Here is a 12,330-nt window from a genome sequence, read left to right as displayed (position 1 = left end):
GAAGAAGAGTAGTAGTAGTAGTTTGGATTTGATATCCCTCTTTATCACTACCCTAAGGAGTCTCAAAGCGACTAACATTCTCCTTTCCCTTCCTCCCCCACAACAAACCCTCTGTGAGGTGAGTGGGGCTGAGAGACTTCAGAGAAGTGTGACTAGCCCAAGGTCACCCAGCAGCTGCATGTGGAGGAGTGGGGAAGCGAACCTGGTTCCCCAGATTACGAATCTACCGCTCTTAACCACTACACCACACTGGCTCACACCACACCACACATACAAGGCCTGTATGTGGAAGATTGCTAAGGGTATATTTCAGTTATTTCGTTCTGCTGCCAACTATGCTGAGTATGAAGAGTTGTATTTCTGTGATTTTTATTAGCACTATCTTTATGTGTAAGATAATATTTATATCAAGTGCAAAGTACATGTTTAAAGCAGCACAAAGTTAACATGTAATGTTTTGGTTTTGATACTTTGGAATGTTCTACTTGATGTCTTTAAAATAGGTTTAAGATTTTTGTTGACATATAAACTGGTACAGAAAGGATTTAAATAAATCAAATGCACAATAAAGACTGGGCACATTCTAACCTCCTGGAAAGCTTTGTGCAAGCAAATCAGGATGAATGCTTAATAAACATGCTAATTGACTAGAGCAGCCCATGGCCTCATTTTGTACAAAAGATAATTAGTATTAGATGGGGCATTGGCCTGATCCAGCAGGCTCATCTCATGTTGTGGACAGCTCAGTCAGGAAAGCATGAGACTCTTTAATCTCAGGATCATGGGTTTGAGCTCCATGTGGAGCAAAATATTTCTGCATTGCAGGAGTAGATGACTCTCGTGGTCCCTTTCAACTCTGAGATTCTACGATTCTATATAAAGGCCTTTGCTTAGGTCAGGCACCCCCAAACTCGGCCCTCCAGATGTTTTGGGACTACAATTCCCACCACCCCTGACCCCTGGTCCTGTTAGCTAGGGATGATGGGAGTTGTAGTTCCAAAACATCTGGAGGGCCAAGTTTGGGGAGGCCTGGCTTAGGTGTTCATTCCGTGTTGTTTTTAAACCTATCCTTGGTTGTTTTGTGTGTGTGTGTGTGTGTGTGTATATGTGTGTGTGTGTGTGTGTAGAAAATAAATAGATAAATATACCAATGCCTTGCCCAAATTGGATTGTTGCCTAACAAAAAAATCTAGGATTGAGATATTATTTGAAGAAAATTGAGAAAAGGGGGTGGGGACCCCCACAGAGCTACACCATTAATTTTTAACAATATTAATTGGGAGTGAATTTACCTTCAGCTGGGTTTCTGTGGGAGAGGCAGCCAGAAACGGAGGCTGCCCAACCAACATCTCAAAGAGAATCACACCAACACTCCACCAGTCACATAGCTGAGTGTATCCTGAAAGGCAATCAGGAAAACAATGTGTTATCTGCTGTGTTTTCAAAGACGCAAGTCAGATTTTATTTTCAATTTTATCAATAACCTTGCCACTTATAGGTTCATAACTTCATCTCAGAAGAATGAACTGTGGCCAAAAACCTAAACTACTGAAAAATCTGCTTTATGTGCCTTGTGATGGCTGACCTTGATCCTGCCTTTGAAAGCAAAGTGGATATTCAAAAGTGCTCAGAGTATTTTATTCACTGCACTATGGAGTTTATAGCAAGCCTCAGAGAATATGGAATTCTGTACTGAGATGCCTGAACTTTTTGTATAAAACGTATATACAGTCAAATCTTGGTCGTCGAATATAATCTGTTCTGGAAGTCCGTTCGGCTTCCGAAATGTTCGACAACCAAGGCATGGTTCCGATTGGTTGCAGCAGCTCCTGCACTCAAGCGGAAGCCAAGTCGGACATTCAGCTTCCGAAAAACCTTAGAAAACCGGAGCATTTACTTCCGGGTTTGCGTCGCTCGGGAGCCGAAATGTTCCAAAACGGAGGTGTTTGGGATCCAAGGTTTGACTGTACTGCAGTATAGAATACTGAGCGCTTGTGATGAAGGGTGAGCTAGAAACATTTTAAACAAATAAACCACCTACCTTTACGAAGGAGAACTTCAGGTGCAATATAATTGGGTGTTCCAACTAATGAATGGGCTAAACATCTCTGATGTTGCTTTTTAGCTCTCTGCTCCAAGGTCTTCAGCCTGTCTCCACATCTACAGTTAGACACATCATCCCAAAGGTCGCTTGGCTCCATGCTGTCCTGCCTGATGTGGCTCCCTTTCAAAAGATGGGAAAAGAAAACAGGAAATTACATGGAAAGATCAACAAAAGCTCTCCCAAGAAACAAAACAAGCACGGTTCACTATGTTTTCCTCTGAACTGCAAGTTTTGCAATTTAATTTGGGTTGCAATTTTTGTTTGCATTTCACCCCTTCCCCTAACATGTAACATCTTAGAAATGAATAGAGTGTTTAAAAAAGGTTCAGGAGACAAAAGGTAGCTGCTTACTCGAAGGTAAAAATGTTTGTGGCTCTGGGGACTCAGAAGCAGCCGCAAAGGGTGACTACATTCACCTCCGAGTTGTCAGTATTTTCCTTCAGTTAAAGCAGACTATAGTGCTCTGTTGCCCTGACGCAACAAATCCACTTAAAACAACAACAAACTAGACACTTTGCAATTTAAAAAGTAACAGGGAAATGTAGTGAAAAGTGTGGGATGAACACCTGAAAAACGGGAAAACCACCATGCAAGTAAATCAGGATGAATGCTCATTGCCGTTTAACATCCTCACAAACAAACTGGAATGAATGCTCAATAGAGACTGGACAATGTTGTATTCCATGTAGCACTAAGTCACTAGTTCTGTCAGTGCAGGATTTTCTCCTTGTGCAATGACACCTTTCCTCTCCTCTCCTCCCTCCATGTGCCCCCAATTCTGTTCTGCTGGCTCAACATTTCAGAGCAGGTTTTGCAGGGTAGGACAAGTGCGAGGGAAGGAGGAGGCGGGCGGAAAAATCCCATTGTGCTAGCAGTAATATTTGCACTGATGGGAATATTTAGCTGAATGCCACATGCATTCTAAGATGAATGCCCTGATTGTCTGGAGGAGCCCTATATATTATGTGGCTCATATGTCTATTGTGCATTTATTTAAAACACCTGTGTTTGTAAATAGGCTGGTGTTGGCTACTGCTACCATCTCTCTGATTTTACACAGTCACACCTTCGCCCTCTCATCTCCACCCAGAAATCTGCCACCAAAGTCATTCACCTTTTTCTCTTTCTGCTCCTGGTCCAGTACAAATTCTTTGTCTTCCCCTTTAAAGCTCTCCTTAGCCTTGCCTGCCCTTATCTCTGCTCTTATATCCCCCATGCATCCCCTGCCCATGACCGTCACTCCTCCAGCCTCTGTTCCATCTCTTTGCCCCTTATCTTTGGAGCTGCTTCTTAAAACAAATGGGTGACATCACCTCTCTCACATTCTTCAAACACCTCCTCAGCCCCCACCTTTCTCATGTTTGTTTTTTTAATGTGTTTATTGTATTTTTGAGTTTGTGCTATAAGCCACTCTGGGGATTTTTTCTGAAGGGGAGGATACATACATATGCTGAAGTCATAGTAACAACAACTATGGTACATTTCGAAGCTATCTCCTTGCCCCCAAGCCCAGTACCTTTCTGGTAATATTTCGAGTTGTGCGTCCACCTGAATCCAGTGCAGAGGCCAAAGTCGGTCAGTTTGATGTGTCCATCGAGATCAATCAGAATGTTATCAGGCTTGATGTCTCTATGGATAAACCCCATTTTGTGCACGCTCTCTATGGCCAACGTGAGTTCAGCAATGTAAAACCGAGCTAGCTTCTCTGGAAAGACTTCCATCCGGATTAGCAGGCTCATCATGTCTCCGCCAGGGATGTAGTCCATCACAAAATACAGGTTCTCCTTGTCCTGGAAGGAGTAGTAGAGCTTAACCACCCATTCATTGTCTGCCTCTGCAAGGATATCCCTTTCGGCCTTGACATGGGCAACTTGGTTACGGTTCAGCACGTCTTTCTTCCTCAGGGTTTTCATGGCGTACAGGGCGTGGGTGTCCACTTTGCAGGCAAGGCAGACTTCCCCAAAAGCACCGATACCCAGAGTCTTGATTTTTACAAACATGGATTTGTCCATTTTGGCTCTCTTGAGCCTGTTGTAGTTGGACTCCTTTTGGTAGAGAATTTTCCTCATCTGCTCTTGCTCTGTTTCACAAAGGCCAGCCTGGGTTAAGATTATGAGGTAGGGAGAGAAAAATCAAGGGAGTCAGGATCATCACACACAAACACAAAATTGCCGGAAAAGCTGTACAATCACATCAGTTACGAAAAATGTGGAACTAAAGCTCAGTCTGTTTTTGTTCCATCTCACCCTCTAAATATCTAAAAGCAGTACATGCAGGTTGTATTCATTCTATTACTTTGTTATTTTCAGTTCATGCTTCTAAGGTTAAAATCTGGCTCAAAAATAATCACCGCAACTATCTAATTCCTCACTGCATTTCACTAGCCCACATGGCAAGGAAGGTAACCTTGGAAAATCTGAGAGAAATCCCTGATAAAATTTCATAAGTCAAAGGGATTCCACTGGTCATTAAACCATAAGAGGACCCATAAGCAGTGGCGTAGCTAGCCACTCAGGTGCCTGGTGTGGGGGCGTGTCCTGCAACCGGGGGCGGGGTGAGCCTCGTCTACGCCTGAAGCCTCTCCACCGCCTCCCCCTCAGCTGTAGGGCAGCTGAGGGAGAGGTAGTAGGCAGATGCAAATCCCACAATGCCGTTTCAGGCAGCGCAGAACCTGCAGGCGCCTAAGCCACCATGTCACTCCTAAAAAGTTATTTTGTCATCCCCCTTCAGTGCTGACACCCAGGGTGGACAACACCCCTCATACCTCCCTTCCTCCACCACTGCCCATAAGAGGAATCAAGCCAAAGGCATAAGAATTCTAGCATCCTAGTTTCAACACTGGCCAACCAGATGTCTATGGAAAGCCTCCGAGCAGAATATTACAAACAGCCCTCTCCCACTGTTATACTCCAACCACAGGAATTTAGAGGTCTGCTGCCTTTGATAACACAGCTTCCATAGAGCCAACATGAAGAGGAGTCTACCGATTCTATGAGTCATTGACAGCCTTATCTTCCATGTGTTGTTTGTCTATTCCCCTTTATATCAGGGGCAGTGGGGCTTGGCTTTCTGCTCCTTCCTCTGTATTGGGGGGGGGGACTGGGTGGGGAAGAAGCACAAATGACACCCAGCACTAAATCAATGGTCATGAATGTCAGAAAATATCTCTGTAGGGGGTTGGATGAATCTGTGATGTATCAGGAAGTGTGAGAGACTTGCATATCTATGCTGTATTGAATACAGAGGTCTGCTACGTTATCCCAGTCTTATTACCTTTCAGAAAAAACAAAAGCACAAACACACAAGTTACCTTGGCCATTTCTTGCTCCAGCTGCAGCCGGCGATTAATTTTCTGCTGGTAGGTCTTTATGACGTTCTCCACATGCTGCTCCATGTAGAATTTAAAGGCGAACGGCGAGTAGCTTTTAATACGTGACTCTCTTTTCTCTTCGTCTCTGCCGTTCTTCCGCACCGGCACTGGGGACGTCTGGATCTGTTTCTTATCCTTGCCTGGCTTTTCCGCTTTGGCCGACTTGATTTTGTCGTTTCTTTCCCCATTTTCCTCAGCTTTGTTTCCTGATGAGCTGGTGACACCCCGAAGGGTCTGCTCAATCCCTGTACGTAAGCAGTTCATATCAAACTGCTCGGAACTACTGGGCAGCAGCAAATGCTTCGGATAAGGAGGCGGAGGGCACCTCAGCTCCTGATTGCTATAGTCCACATCTAGCTGGTAGGCATTAGCTCCTCCAACAGGAAGGGGGTGCTGTTCGGCCATTCCTAAGCCATCCACAGCTGAAGACTGCGCAGCCAGCCAGCCAGGATGAGCGGGGCCTACTGCAGTCTGAGGCTCAGGCCTCATCACCCTTGTGCTCTTCACTGGCTGTAGAATATGAGCAGATGTGACGGCCGTGATGGTGTTTGGAGAAGTAATGGACGCCTCAGCTTTGCCTGGAGAAGTCTGCCTCATGGATATCGGCATCTGTTGCTGGTGGCTGTTGAAAGAATTGGTTCTGCTTGGGACGCAGCCCTCAGGCCTGAAGGGCACGTGCTGCCGGACTGATGCTTCCAGGGATGGGTTCTGCAACGAGTCGCGGCGGGACGACGACGACGACGACGACGAAGAGGTCGTCTGCCACTGCTGAACTTGAGGGTTGTTCATATCATACAGGTCCATGTTCAGACTGTTTCTGGATGGCGTCAACAGGCCCTGCGGTGGGCTGTCTGAAAATTCGTTCGTGTACGCTGGGCCTCCTCTGGAGATCACGTGCATCGGGTGAGAGGAGGGGATGGGTTGCTTGTGATGGGAGTGCGGCATATACAGACTGCCTGGCGCTTGCTGGAACCCGTGGCCGGAGTTATTCTGAACAACCGTTCCTTTGTTCGGAAGGCTTGGATACCCTCCCTCCTGCTGCAACTTGTTCTGGAAAGAATGGCTCCTCTGAATCCCATAGCCGAGAGCCTGAGCCTCCCCTTGCACCATCACGGGCTGCCTGCCGTAATGAGGGCTGTTTGAGCCAAGCTGCAAGGCTTGGCTGCTGTGGCCAGCCACCGGGTAGTTGATCACTGGGGCATCCATGTTTGCAGGGTAGGCTTTCTGCTGGTGACTGCCAGGCGTATTATGGGAGCCTAAGCTGGCAGGCCTTTGTACTGGAGAGTTCATGGTTGCAGACTGAGAAGCAGAGAGCAAGTAGTCCATATATGGCCTGGGAACGTCACCCAGCATGTTAGCCGCTTCTGCCCCAAAGCCTGCACCTTCATAGCCCGGGTTGCTAACCTGGTGGTAGGGTGGGAAAGATTCGCTGGACCCTTCAAAACTTGGCCTGCGGCTTATGTTGTTTGGCATGATACCCTTTCCTGTAGTGGGGAGAGAAAGATAATGGGTTGGGTAGTGTTAGGAAACCATTCAGGTGAATAGACTTATTACTGCATATGCACATAACACTTAATTCATCATTTCACAAAAAGGTTTCAGATCTGTGAACAAGGGCAAAAAAACACCACAATGTCATGGGTTAAAACAACACTTAAACTTGGCTCTGTACAACACTGCAATGCAAATGATGAAACAGTTTTGAAACTAAAAGGTCGAACTGTTCTTCCTAGTAAATTCAAGTGTGTTTCTTGGCTAAGTTTACCTGTGTATTTGCATTGAACCAGAAATAAGGAAGTGGAAGGAGGAGTAAGAGTGAAATGCTACATGATTCTTCAGGATGAGGATACGAGTGCATCCACACTTATGGTAAAATACAATTTCTTTTCTTTCTGTACTGACAACAAGGCAAAATTCTCACATTCAATCTTTCTTTGCAAACTCCCATTTCAAATCCTTCAACAGCAAAATGCAATGAAATTGTTGCAAGGCTTCTATCTGGTTGCATCAAACTTTAGCACATTGGGAATGAAACTTGAAGTATATATTGCCACACAGTCCACAGGTCAATGTTTATTTTATCCCTTGAGAAACCACACTTAACAGGGTCAAGACAGCTACCAAGTCGCTTTCATATTCCACACATCATCAAACCAGGTGAAAGCTTAGGAATGAAATGGAGAGAGCACCCACACTTACCCGAAGATGTCTGTTTAATTACCCGGACTATTTGTTCATTTCTGGGATCCAAGTATCCCATCTTGCTAATGTATTCCAAAGCTGCTTCAATGCTTCTACTGCCCGTTTGTTTTAGGGCTCTCACAGCCATCTCCTAGACAAAACAGATATACAGAAAGACAAATGAAGGCCCAAGTGAACAATCCAATGGCATAACACCATTGAAGCTAAACAGCCATATGAATTTCAGTCCATTTACTGATTAAATCATTGATGAAACTACAGAACTCTGGCTTTGAAGAAAAAACACCCTACTTTAGGAACATAGGAAGTTGCCTTATACTGAGTCAGAATGGTGGTCCATTTAGTATTTAGTATTGTCTCCAGGGTTTCAGACAGGAGTTTTTCATAGGTCTAGAGACACCAGGGACCAAACCCTAGACCTTCTGCTGGCAAATCTGATGCTCTACTGCTAAGCTGTGGGCTCCCCCCTGTTTCAGAATCATTAACATGTTGCAACAGACACTGCAGGGTGACCTTTTCTAAGAGGGCGTCACCTTTCTATAAGTACTTGCATGAAAAATAACATTTTTTAAAATCCTGCTGCATAACTCGCAATTAACCTAAAGGTTTGAAGTACGTTAACCAAAACTGGGCTGAGTATTCGGCCCCAAAGCAATGAAGTTTTTGCTATCAGGGGGTTGGATTAGATGAACCCCGGGGGTCCCTTCCAACTCTACGGTTCTAGATTAGCAATATGAGGCACCTTAGAAATAATAAAACTATGTTTCGGTGCTCTAGAAACAAATCAGCACATGGCACGCATGGCATGGAGCAAATGGACAGAAAAGTTCTTCTCCCTCTTTCCTAACTCTAGTGCTTGTGGAAATCCAATTGAAGCTGAATGTTGGGAGATTTAGGATAAAAGAAAGCACTGCTTCATGCAGCGCATGATCAAACTATGGAGCTCGCTTCTCCCCAGGAGGCAGTGACCAACTTGGACAAGCTTGGAAACAGGATTAGACAAATTCATGGAGGACAGGACTATCAGTGGCTGCTAGCTGTAAAAGCTATGCTCTGCCACCACAGTTGGAGGCCAGCAATGCTGCTGTACACCAGTTGCTGAAAACCACAGGAGGGGAGAGTGCTATTGTCCTCATGTCCTGCTCCCTGGTTTCCCAGAGGCATCTGGTTGTCCACCATGAAAACAGGCCATTGATCTGATAGCCAGTGTGGTGTAGTGGTTAAGAGCAGTAGACTCGTAATCTTGGGAACCGGGTTCGTGTTTCCGCTCCTCCACATGCAGCTGCTGGGTGATCTTGTGTTAGTCACACTTCTCTGAAGTCTCTCAGCCCCACTCACCTCACAGTGTTTGTTGTGGGGGAGGAAGGGAAAGGAGATTGTTAACCGCTTTGAGACTCCTTCAGGTAGTGATAAAGCGGGATATCAAATCCAAACTCCTCCACCATGCTCTTCCTATGTTCTTGGATGTTCTACTGGTGTGAAATGTTTTCCACCACTCTGAAATTATGGTTTCCTTTAAGTTCACTGCCATTTTTTTTAATGAGTTGGTGGTTCATACTCTTATAAATAAATCAAAATAAACAAACAAAACTTCGTCCTGTATGGAAATCACTTAGAAAGTTCTCGTGAGCCTGTAAAACTGTTTAAACAAAAGTATATATATTTTTATATTACTGACTTGATCCCAACACAGCCAAAGAAACCATTCCTTCCAGTATTCCTTGTGGCAAGCCTAGTATAAATTAAGCCTAGACTTTAGTAATCCCCTCATGTTTTGAAGATGCACATTGAATGGACAGTGTTGAAGGTATATTCAGCAGTCAGGAGGTTCGGGCTTACATATGCCCCAATTTTCCCCATTCCCAACCTCTGCCTTGTGGCTGAATCTGCTTCACTATTTCGAGCTGCAAAACAAAGGCAAATGAGAAACTGCAAATGTGCCCCTCTGCCCTCAAGGTTTTTATTCATTTAATTCCTATTTTCCCTTTCTATCATAGTGTTCTAAGCTGTACGTACACCTCAAAAACATGTTTGATCATTCCATATAGCAAAGCAAACATTACATAATCCAACAGCCCTCTTTGATGCCAGTTGGGTTCTTCTGTTTGGACTGTGGCAGCTTGGGATTGAGGGAATATGTGTCAGCAGTTTGCTTCCTGGCTAACCAACCCGCCGTACACACAAAACATGACTCCCCCACCCTAAAAATAACCTCCACTCCATTACGGAGAGCCTTCTTTCGTACTCTGAACTTCATGGCTCTAGTGTAAACACAAGGTGAATTCAGACACAGCAATAAAGCTGAACTAGCACAAAACTTGCTATTTGCTCTGAACTGGTCCAGCGTTAGTGCTTATTCAGTAAGGGAGTTATGAGTCAAAGGAATCTAGTTGCCTCAAGTTAGAAGCCCTTTAGAAAATACAAAATGTTTCCACTTGCACACAATTGAATATATTTGCCACAATAGAGAAACACGGCGATAAAAATCGTGCTAGTTACTGAGAGGTGCTTAAATGTTTTAGTGTGAATGATCTTGTAACCACAGGTTAAAACATATTTTTTAGAAAACTTAGTAGGCACCCGAGCAAATTTGCAAATTTCCCAGAGTGGGGGAGGGAAGGGGGAGACATTTTCATACGACTCTTTCACTACATGCAAGTTGAAAAGCCAGTTTTGTTGCTAAGTCCTATAAGTGGATGTAAGACAACAATGCCGGATTTACGGTAGTTTTTCCAGTTAAGTAAGATATGCATAAAATGAAGCTCAAGCAAGGAGCACATAAGGTATTTTGTGTGTGTGAGCTTTTGAAATAAAACAGCAATTTCTGATACACTTTCTTTTTTTGAAGTCTCAGATATAATGAAGTACTATTAAAAGCAGTCATTTTTATAGGTCTTATCGATGTCCTACTTGTTCTCATCTAGAGACATTCTGCATGTCCTCAGCTGTTAAGACTGTAATAGTACCGTATCACAAATAGAAGCCATTTATTAATTAAAAGCATTGTTATTCTGCTCTTCAACGAAAAAAATATTCTCAGAGTAGTTTACAAATGTCAGTGATGAGGCAGTCATATACTAAGGTTTAAGGATACAACACAAAAGGAAATGGGATTAGGAGGGAGGAGAAAGAAAAAGGCACCATTCCAGAATCCTTATAATGATCAGCTGGAATTAAAACATTTTAAGGAAATGTTGCCGGCCTTTCAAGTAGAGCTGATGGAGACCCATCTGCCAGACCCATCTCTCTGTCTGTCTGTCTGTCTGTCTGTCTGTCTGTCTCTGTCTCTGTCTCTCTCTCTCTCTCTCTCTCTCTCTCTCTCTCTCTCTCACACACACACACACACACAGAGTCTCACACGCTTTCAATAGCAACTTCTTGACCTCAATGTTCAGGGCAAGTAATCTGTCCGGATGGCACTTTCAATGAACTGCGGCAATGAGGTTATTCCCTTCATTAGCATCAGTGATGCATTTTGCTAATTTTACCACACGCACGCGTTAGCCAAACATTCATTTGGCTGACATTACATTTATAAAAAGTACCACCCAATATGCCAACTATTTCAGTACCGCAGGCACTAATTTAGAAGTGACTAGGTTCTAGTCATTCCCTTCCTGTTGCTTCCAAGAAAAATCTAGGGTATGTGCAGAAAAAAAGCAAAAAAAAAAAACCCAAAAAAACCCCTGTGCTGTTTACAAATCCTCCCAGGATTCAAGGAGAATAATTCTGTCAAGCTGGGTGTAAAGAAATCCCTCAGCTGTGAGTACAGATCAAAAGTTACAAGTCACTGGACTAACTGCCCTCAGAAAAACAAGCACGTTTAAGAATTGCAGGCCTGCCTTCTGGCGTCAGTTACAGCCCTTATACAAATATAGTGTGGCAAATAACTCCCCACACTTGTGACATATTTTATATTAATAATGCAGCTGCATTTTACGCACAAAAAGGAACAGTGTTCTACTCATTTATATATGCTTGCATCCAACCATCTTTCCAAGGAGGCCAGAGAAATTTATGGGGGTTCTGAGACAAGTTTCCCATCCGTGTCTGGGCCAAGCCCAAATTGGGCTTTGCTTCAGAAAAGGAATGGAAATGCACCTGGTACCTTCAAACGATTTCATTTTACGAAGCAGTGAAGTCTTCCAGTTCATCTCACCATTGTGTATAACAGCACCTTTGGGCAAAGCAATAATAAGCACCTTAAATAGGAAATTTCTATCTTTAATATTTCCTCTAGGAATATTTTAAACAGGGCTGTACACCCTTCAGGATAGCTGACCTGAATGCATTATAATTGATCCATATTCTGCTTAAGATATTCCTATCACTGTGAGCTGCTTACCCAGGTCACATTGTAATTAATGTGCGCTAGCTTTAAAGACAGAACTGCAATGGGGCAAGTAACAAACACAGTGGTATCTCGGGTTAAGTACTTAATTCGTTCCGGAGATCCGTTCTTAACCTGAAACTGTTTTTAACCTGAAGCACCACTGCTTCCCACTGCTGCTGCGCTGCTGGAGCACGATTTCTGTTCTCATCCTGAAGCAAAGTTCTTAATCCGAGGTAATATTTCTGGGTTAGCGGAGTCTGTAACCTGAAGCGTATGTAACCTGAAGTGTATGTAACCCGAGATACCACTGTACAATCATTT

The 12,330-nt window shown here is 44.0% G+C and overlaps 1 protein-coding gene and 1 long non-coding RNA gene across 3 annotated transcripts in view; one reads left to right on the top strand and one right to left on the bottom strand.

Annotated features, from left to right (window-relative positions):
• LATS2 (large tumor suppressor kinase 2) overlaps positions 1 to 12,330 on the bottom strand; it is a 47,185-nt gene that overhangs the window by 4,866 nt on the left and 29,989 nt on the right. For both annotated transcript variants that reach the window (XM_083736178.1, XM_083736179.1), the window contains exons 3-7: positions 7,674 to 7,806; positions 5,415 to 6,958; positions 3,621 to 4,203; positions 2,042 to 2,224; positions 1,293 to 1,399 (exon numbers count right to left, since the gene is read on the bottom strand). In XM_083736178.1, the coding sequence (XP_083592304.1) occupies positions 1,293 to 1,399; positions 2,042 to 2,224; positions 3,621 to 4,203; positions 5,415 to 6,958; positions 7,674 to 7,806 (2,550 nt within the window). The remainder of the gene's footprint in view (positions 1 to 1,292; positions 1,400 to 2,041; positions 2,225 to 3,620; positions 4,204 to 5,414; positions 6,959 to 7,673; positions 7,807 to 12,330) is intronic.
• On the top strand, positions 14 to 3,121 carry LOC310843913. Its single transcript, XR_014563775.1, has 2 exons — positions 14 to 302; positions 2,126 to 3,121. It is a non-coding gene; the product is annotated as an uncharacterized lncRNA (long non-coding RNA).

The sequence above is a fragment of the Podarcis gaigeae genome (genome assembly GCF_964106915.1).
Source record: "Podarcis gaigeae genome assembly, chromosome: 4".
Taxonomy (NCBI): Eukaryota; Metazoa; Chordata; class Lepidosauria; order Squamata; family Lacertidae; genus Podarcis; species Podarcis gaigeae.
Note: the sequence above shows the minus strand (reverse complement) of the source record. Positions and strands in the feature narration are given on the sequence as shown.